Raw genomic sequence first — 9846 nt, forward strand, 5'->3', positions numbered from 1 at the left:
CTCAGTCATCACCCACTTATGTCCCATGGTAAATGATTGAATGGAAAAAAGGTTTTAAAGTTTATGTAAGCTATGAGGGACTAAGAAAATAACTTAAAGAGTTGTAACGGTTTGAGGAATTGAATGCTTAGGTAAGTTGTAAGGGTCCAAGAAAGTGTTTTAATGTGTGTAAAGGAAAGTTGTAAAGTCATACGGAATTTAAGGTACATGGAAAATGAGAGATGCTTCAAACTTCTTTTCTTCTCTATGCTATTTTTATATTAAGACTTCAAAAATCTAGAGTTTTAACAGTTATCAATGAAGTTAGGATAAGGAATTAATCTAGAACTAGTAAAGCACTGACTCCTATTATCATAGTCACAAGCTCTGAGTCTCTTCCTCTGTTTCCATTGGTTGTTATATGAAGCCTCTTTGATGACACCTCCTTGATGATAATGAAGCTAATCTCCTGTCTATAAGTACAGCAGAATATCATTAGAGTTCATTTCATTGACTTTTTTTACAATCATGTTTGATTTTATTCTGGGTCTCTAGAATATCCAGCCTCTAGTTTCTGGCCTTCCAGGTAGCGCCTCTTGTAGAACAGGTCTCCAGCTGGACCAGTCATTAGTTGGCCACTTCCCTAATTTCTCTGGCACCTTTACCCAGAACATTTGTAGGCAGGAAAATTGTAGGTCAAAGGTATTGTGGCTAGGCTGTTGTCACAATCCCTCCATTGGAAGTTCTGCCTGGTTATAGGAGATGGCCAGTTTATGTTCCCTGTCCTTCACTACTTGAAACCTTAGCTAAGGTCACCACGGAAGATTCCTAGGAATTTCCATTGCAGTAAGTTCCTAGCTTAACCCTGAGATGCCTCCAATTCCAGTTGTTTCTCCTAATACACCTTCCCTCCATCTTTTCCCTGTTGACTGAGGTTTTTCTCCTACCTGGTTGTGCAGCCATTCTGTTTCAAAGAAACATACAGATATCTACATTATTTATAAGATGGTTAGCCTATTAGAACAGTGTTCTTACGAACTAACTCTCACATCTTAAATAAACTCATAATTCTATTCTATGTTAGCCGTATGGCTTGTTACCTTTTATCAGTAAAGCATTCTCATCTTGCTTCTTCTACATCTGGCTTGGGACTGACTTTCTTCCTTTACTCTCCCAGAATTCTCCTATTCTGGTCACCCCACCTATACTTCCTGCCAGCCTACTGACCAATCAGTGTTTTATTAAACCAATACAAATAACAAATCTTTACAGAGTACAAGATCATTGTTCCACAGTACTCCCCTTTTTTGCTTTTCAAAACAAGAACTCTGAATCTTTTCTGTTCTGCATTTTTCCTGACCATTATCCATAACAAGTTGTTATCAATATTCTAAACAAAGACAAACATCCGTAATACAATGTTACAGAAGAATTTTCAGTAACTGTCCAGGAAGTGGTATGTTTCTGTCAATTCTAAAGTTTCAGGATGTCGCTTTCAGTGCACTTCCTGTTTATTTTGGTAATGTATCCTTCTGGAGTCTTTGATGGAGTGGAAGAATAACTAGTTATAATTTTTTTAGTTATGATAAAAGATAAAGTAAATATAGATATTGTAACTGTAATTCTTGCTTGATATCTTTTTGATATATGTAATTTTCCTATGTTAACATTAAAACCTTCATTTTTCCTTTAGCCAGAAAAAAAGAGGTGATGAGGGATTCCCCTCCATATGCTATGAATACATATTGTTACCATTGGTTAATGAGTAAAACTGCTTCGGCCCACAAGTAAGACAGAATATAGTCAGGTGGGAAATCTGAACAGAGATATGTAAAGAGAATAGGCAGAGTTGAGGAGATGCCATGTAGCTGCCTAAGGAGAAAGATGGCCATCTGAGGCTGCTGGAATGTTGCCAATATACCATGACCCTCATGATAAAATACAAAATAATGAAAACAGGTTAGTTTAAGACATAGGAACTAGCTGGAAATATTCCTAAGCGATTGGCCAAGCAGTGTTGTAATTAATATAGTTTCTGTGTGATTATTTGGATCTTGGGGGACAGGAATAAACTCACAGTTTCAACCTACATTTCCCCATATGACCCCTCCTGCTCCAATTCCCACCAGGCCTCAGGCCCCCATGATAACTTCTTTATTTGTCCTTCCTAAGAAGAATCATGCAACCACTCTTGAGCCTTCCTTGTTACTTAGTTTCTACAGGTCTGTGGCTTACAGCATGACTATCCTTATCTTTACAATTAATATCCACTATAAATGAGTACTTACTTACCACACTTAACTCTCTGGGTCTGGGTTACCTCACTCAGGATGACTTTTTCTAGTTCTATCTATTTGCCTGAAAATTCCATGATGTTAAACATATAGTGTCATGATTCTAGTAATGTTAAACATGAAATTTCATGATTTTACACATCATGGTTTGATGGTGCTAAACAGGTCTAAGTTTCTCTTCTAATGCCTATCCCTGAGGATGGAATCATAATTTCCCAGGTCTTTTGATATACTCTCAAACTATCGGGGTTCTTCTGACTGCCCTTCACTCACACTACTATTTTAAATGCATAGCCATGATTAAAAATTTCCTAATCACTTTAACCTACTGCCCCTATTCTACTTCTCCCCAAGCATATTTCCAATCAATTGAAGACTGTATGTTGCTCCAAACATGCCAACCCTGGGTGTTTGTGATGGAATTAAACTCGTCAGAGCCTCTGCATCACAGAGGGCTCTAAAGCTGCATGGACTTTAATAGATCTATGTGGTACCACAGAATTTGGGCACTGGGTGAAAAAGATGTCCTATAGCCTTTAGTCCTCTTTCCTTTCCTATTATTAGGCCAACATTCCAAACTTTCTGTCTCCCAGGGCAATGATGACCTAATTTCAGCACAGAGTCAGTTATAGAACAGATTCCATCACTTCTTATCATGAATTGTTGGTCCCAAAAAGTCATTTTTCAAAGTCAGACATTTAGATAATAGCCATCATTCCCTCAGACTTCAGAAGATAGTCCTGCTCTTCCTCTAAGCAGCCTGAAGTGACCTGTGACGATGGTTCACTACTCTCTTGACCCAGAAAACCCTACAGTATTATGAAAATCAAGAGGATCAAATCTTCAGGTTCATGTTAAGAACATCTGTGAAACTGCCCAGACCATCAAAGGTATGCATATTCAAAACTTCACTATCTGAAAAATGTCACTTTGAAGAAACAATGTATGCCATTCTGACAGTATAATAGTGGGGTGGGGAGGTGTGCCCAGGCCAAACAATGGAACTCAACACTGGATCAGTGGCCAAAAAAGAGTGCTGATATTTGCTGCACATGCTTAAAAATGTAGAGAATAATGGTGAAGAGTTTAGAAGTAGATTCTCTAATCATTGAACAAATCCAGGCGAATTAAACATCCAAGATGCACCAGTGAACTAAAGAGCTCACGGCCAGATTAACCTATACATGAGTTACTCCTGTCAAATTGGTATAATCCTGACTTCAAATAATCAAATGTTCCAAAGTGAGAGAGGAGGTTGAACAAAAGAAAAGGTTATCCTAGAAGAAACTGAAGAACAAAAACTTATGGCATGGTAATAAATTCAGCATAAAATAAATAAAAATTAAAGTAAAAAAATTAGTTCATACTTAATAAAATGAATCATTCACCTTATCTCTGGCAAAAGGGACTTACGACACTTCCATTAAGTTATGCCTGTGATGCCTATTATCGTATCAAGATCTATGCCAGCCTCTATGTTCTCTCAGTCTCTACTCACAAGTGCCTGTTACGGAACCATCTTAGATGGCATAACCCACCCTCTAACTTATACCTTTACAGCTTCTTTGTCCCTTTCTCCCCTTCCCTCTTTTTGATCTTTTATTCTTCCCCTACCCCTCTCCTGACCTTCTCATCGTCTAGTTCAGTCCAATTGTCTAATTCAGTTTGGACCTTACCAGATGTCTTTGGTTCTGCTCTTCCATATCTCTACAATATATTATTCTCCTCAACCATACTAAGGAATGGTCAGGTCTGTGTATTCATTCAACAGTCAAGTAGGCTTTATACTAGAGATTCAAGGATGGTTCAATACACAAAAATCAATAAGTATAATTCATCATGTACACAAACTGAAAAAAGTATTTTAATGATTAAAGTATTTTAATGTGAATTAAAATTAATCAAATGACAACTTGTTCAAATATTCACCTAAGAGAATTGTTATCATGTACCTCCCATAAGTGCCAAGTGAAAGTGCACCAATACTCACATAATACGAAAACAAGAGATCACTTGAGATTGACAGGTGACCCCTTGGAAATTAATTGTGTTGTGTGAAATATACTGATAAATACTCACTGGGAAGCAAGTAATGATCCCTGGTGATTTAAATTCACACTGGAATCCATAACATCACCAGGGACTTATCCTTAGTAATAACAGTGCAGACAGCTTTGTAGGTATAAAATCATAGTGACTTTGAACTTCTTACTTTGAAATGAATTCTTACTATAAGAGGTAAGATTTTGACTTTGTTGGTAAATGGAGATACTTTATCCTTTGAAAATGTACTACATATACAAACCATGGTGGAGAAACAAGAAAGATGAGGTAAAACAGTCATATAGCAGAAGGAAAATAAACATACATTTATTGAACCACCTTATATTTTCATAGGTGAATTATTCAGAATGATTAGACATAAAATTAAGTTTTCTCATTTTATTTTATTGAAAACATATTTATATCTCACACACTACATCTTGCCTACTTCCTGCATTCCTACCAGCTACCCCCAAGTTTTCAATTCCTTCTTTAGCAATCCATTAATAAGACCAGAAACCAACATAACTTCAAAGTTCTATACACATTCAGCCAAAGGCTAACAAGTTTTCTCACTTTGAAATGCTTTGTGAGGGATTATAGTCAATCTGTGCGATGCTAGACAAACCTTCACAAACCTCTTCTTAGTTTAAATATTTATTGAAAATGTTAAAAATCATGTGAATTTTTCCCATCACTCTCCTGTTAGAAAACACTGTGAGACAGGGAAAGCATTTAGTGTTGTTTAATAAAAAATTAAGAATATCATATTATTCATATTTTACATGATGATGAAGTTGCTATTTCAAGGTACTTTAAACAATAATTATCTATTTAGAAATATTTAAAATTTTTAATGAACTTACCACAGGAAGTTGCATTTAGTGTGATCTCTATTTTATTTCTTCTCAGTTCTAATAAGAAAATTTACATTCTTTTTAAAAGTTAAGACATGGACTTACTTACAGAAATGAAGACTTTGTAACAAGTATCACCAGCAAAGCACCTCTCTATGTATTAACCATTGGAAAGCAGATATGCCACTCTGATGTCTGTGCTTAATTTGAATGTGCCCTCAATTGCATGGCCATTCGTAATTATGTGTGGTTACTAAAAGGAATGCTCTGGATTCATCATGACTAGTGTTCATATCTACTGCAACAGTTAAAAGATTTGTTCTTTTGCTTTTGTTTATGAATCTTGCCTGTGTATATGTATGTGCACCACATACATGCCTGGTGTCTGTGAAGACCAGAAGAGGGCATTTGGTCCCCAGAACTAGAACCTCAGACTGCTGTCAGAAACCATGTGAGTACTGGGAATCAGATCCTGGTTCATTTCAAGTGTACCAAGTGCTCTTAATTAGTGAACCATCTCTGAAGCCAAGTAATTTGGTTAATTATTATATAAATCTTATAAAACTTAAAGTATTTTTCTGTTATAAAATGCAACTGATAAAAATGTAATGCTATTGGATGAAATGAAGAATAAAAATATGCAATATTTTTAAAATCCTGTGCTGGTAACGTAGTAAGCATTTAATAAAAGTTAGCCATTATTTAACTCTTCAAATTATCTGCTCTTATATTTTGCTATATTTATAATAAGTATATTGCTATCTTCTTAGACTTACATTATTTTATATTTATTTATGGATCTATTTGTGTGAAGGGGTGTTTCAGATAACAGAGATGTTTTACTATAAATAAATATAAACAAAATTTATTTATTCTTTGTAGCAAATTCCTAACATTTCTACTTAAATTATTTTGAAGGAATTATTGTACACAGATGTACAAATAAAGAAAACCCTAGAAAACATCCATTCTAGGTTTAATTTAAAAATAAACTTATATATTAATTAATAATGCTCTCCATGTATGATTAAATGAAATGAAGTTACCTATTTATAAACCCCTTCCTACAACGTGTCCATCACAGTCTGTTCTGTCAGCAGCTACACAACCCCATGGCTCTCCTGGAGGAAGGGAACCACACTGCAGTGACAGAGTTCATTTTATTGGGCCTGACAGATGACCCAGTCCTTAAACTCATCCTTTTCACCATCATCCTGTGCATCTACCTGGTGACCGTGTCTGGGAACCTCAGCACCATTCTTCTCATCAGAGTCTCTTCCCAGCTCCATCATCCCATGTACTTTTTTCTCAGTCACTTGGCTTCTACTGACATAGGCTACTCATCTTCTGTCACACCCAATATGCTTGTCAACTTCCTGGCAAATCAAAGTACCATCTCATATCTTGAATGTTTTATACAGTTTAGCTCAGCTGCTTTTTTTGGGACAGTTGAATGCTTCCTTCTGGCTGCCATGGCTTATGATCGCTTCGTAGCAATTTGCAACCCACTGCTTTATTCAACCAAAATGTCCACACAAGTCTGCATCCAGTTGGTTGCAGGATCTTACATAGGGGGTTTTCTTAATGCTTCCTCCTTTGCCCTTTCCTTTCTTTCTTTTGTTTTCTGTGGACCAAACAGAATTAATCACTTTTTCTGTGATTTTACTCCATTAGTTGAACTCTCCTGTTCTTGTGACAGTGTCCTTATAGTTCTTGATACTTTTTCTGCTGGCTCCATAGTTTCGATAACAGGGTTTGTCATAGCTGTCTCTTATACCTACATCCTCATCACCATCCTGAAGATTCACTCCACTGAAGGACGCCACAAGGCCTTCTCCACCTGCACCTCCCACCTCACTGCAGTCACACTCTACTATGGGACTGTCACCTTCATCTATGTGATGCCCAAGTCCAGCTACTCCACAGACCAAAACAAGGTGTTGTCTGTATTCTACATGGTGGTGATTCCCATGTTGAACCCCCTCATTTACAGCCTCAGGAATAATGAGATTAAAGGTGCTCTGAAGAGACAGCTTCATAAGAAAGCATTTTCTTAGTGCAATCTATTGTTTTATAAAACTTAATATAATGATAATTATTCAAGACCAATGGGATCTTTACTTCAGCTTGGTTATTAGGTTTCTTGGTATAACTTTGGCCCTCATCTCTGTTTCTCCCAGTATGTATAAATATTATATTTATTTTATTTCTTTTTATAATTTAAAATGTGTCTTTGAAAACATTATACAATATATTTTATTGTGTCCAGTTTCTCTCACAAGCCTTCTCCTTAAACTCCCTCTTCTATATACCTAATTATTCTTTTTTATGAAACCTAAAATATGCTACCTGTACATACTTTGGTATATATGATTCCTCTGAAACATAGAAGGCTACACCATTAAAAAACTGACTTACCACCTGGAAGATGTCAATTGCCAACACCTCAGCTACAGGTAGACTTCATGCTCATGTACCATCTCCATGCTGGGACTTTGTATAATTTGACCTGTCCATACTGACACAGTCAACCTGGATACATATCTGCCACAGTTCTGTTGTGTCCCGAAAACATTGTTTATTTGTAGTTATCAACCAGCTCGGACTCTTACAATCTTTCCAATCGCTCTATTACAGTGAATGCTGATCTTGAGAACGGTGTATGATACAGATATAATGGTGCACTTTCCAATATCTCTAATTCTCTGCACACTCACAGTTGTGTGTTAGTCACCACCTATTGCAAAAAGTTGTGCTGATGAGGGTTTGGAGATGAACTAATCTGTGGATATCATGATAAGTCATTTAAATTTGATTAATATTATATCCACTTAGCGGAATATGATAATGGGTTCTTTTCTATGTTCTATGTCCTGTATAGCACAGATTTTGGCCTTGAGAATCATGTTAGTTGTGAATTTTTTCATGCTAAGTTATTTAGATTCAGTAAGAAAGTTGATGTTTAGTCCAGTGAAATTTGTATCATATAGAAACAATAGGCATGTCTTTCCAGAATGGTGGTAATTTTACTTGAAGTACTCACAAGACAAGTTGTCTGTACAACACATTTAAAAATACAGTTATATTAGGCAATTTCTCTTTTCAAGTTTTTAATTCTTTCCATTCATGTTAGAATAGACTCTAGCGTTTTTTTAATTTATTTTTATTGAGCTCTACAGTTTTTTCTGATCCCCTGTCTGCCTCTCCCCTCCTCACTTCAACCTTCCCCCAAAGTTCCAATGCTCCCAGTTTACTCCGGAGATCATTTCTTTTCCTACTCTCCATGTAAATTAGATCTATGTAAGTCTCTCTACATTACCTTGACTTACTTTTTATTTCTTGAAGATTTTTGCCCAATCTTCACACCTACAAGCCCTTTTTAGTTTCTGCTCAAATATCACTTTCTCCATGGGACCACCCTGTCCTGCCACAACTAACTTTACCTTTGAAATGAGCTCTATTTATTCTTCTCCATCACCTTATAAATTTAAACTGTTGATTCTTCTCCAGTCTACTCTCTACTGAAGTATGCATTTCATAAGATGTGTTTCCTTTAGAAATATATCTTTAATGCCTATTTGGTTCTACAGTACAGTAAATACTCAGAAAAAAACATTCAGATGCAATCAATGTCTCAATGTTAATCCCGTATCTTCTTTTAAAGTAATTACAAAGCTGATACAATGTTCCTGAAATAATTTTGTCATGAAGAATGACATAACTGTTTTGATGCCTTCTCACAGCAATCTTTCTAAACTATCCTAAAAAATGTAATGAATAATCCAGAAATTTTCATTGATATGGAAGTTAATGTTTCCTAATGATCATTAATTTATTATTTCTCAGCTATTCATGCCCAATTAATACCTAATATAAAATTCATAAAACAGTTGAACATTCTGACCTAAGAGATGTGGATTCAATGTTTATGGGGAGGCTAATCTTTATGTTCAAGAATTTGGGGCTTACATAACTAAAGTTTGAAGGAATCGTGTAGTCAGATGCTTAAATTTTTACTAGATATTTTTAAGTGTTTGTGAAGTGATAAAGTCTAGGAAGAAACCATTTGGAAAGGTTAATGTGAAGCTCCCAACAAAAGAGCTATGAAGATGAAGAAACATATGCTTAGCAGGAAAAGTCATTGCCACCATGCCTGATAATCTGGCTTTGATACCTCCTATCTACATGGTGGAAAGCAAAACCCAATTCACATATTCGGTGTTCTTAAGAAACACACACACACAAAAATGACACATAAAAACATAAAGGATCAGGCAAGACAGACGTAAGTACTACACAACAGTAGATAAAGAGTAGAATCAAGAGGAGATTGGATGGACTAGAAAGATGGCTTAGTGATTAAGAGTACACTCTACTCATATAGAGGACCTGGGTTCTGTTTCCAGAATTCACACTGGGGCACACAGCTATCTAAAATTCCAAAAGTGATAGATTTAGATTCAGCACAGTCTTTTGCCTTCTGTAGGAAATATGAATGTACATGGTATATATCCATGCTGGCAAAGTACTCATACACAAAAAATTAAAAGAAAATTAATTTTTTAAAAAGAGGAAAAAGGAGATATTTGAGAGATCTTATCTATGTGAACTTAAGGAAACTCCCTCTGTTACCTGTGTCTTGAAACTTACAGTGTCTGTTCCTATGATAGCAA

General features: G+C 35.8%; 1 protein-coding gene across 1 annotated transcript; it reads left to right on the plus strand.

Annotated features, from left to right (window-relative positions):
- The first annotated feature begins 6285 nt into the window (after nucleotides 1-6285).
- On the plus strand, nucleotides 6286-7230 carry LOC142850906 (olfactory receptor 5P69). The gene has a single exon (XM_075974808.1). The coding sequence runs from the start codon at nucleotides 6286-6288 to the stop codon at nucleotides 7228-7230; it is 945 nt and encodes a 314-aa protein (XP_075830923.1).
- The last annotated feature ends 2616 nt before the right edge of the window (nucleotides 7231-9846 follow it).

The sequence above is a fragment of the Microtus pennsylvanicus genome, chromosome 5 (assembly GCF_037038515.1).
Source record: "Microtus pennsylvanicus isolate mMicPen1 chromosome 5, mMicPen1.hap1, whole genome shotgun sequence".
NCBI lineage: Eukaryota > Metazoa > Chordata > Mammalia > Rodentia > Cricetidae > Microtus > Microtus pennsylvanicus.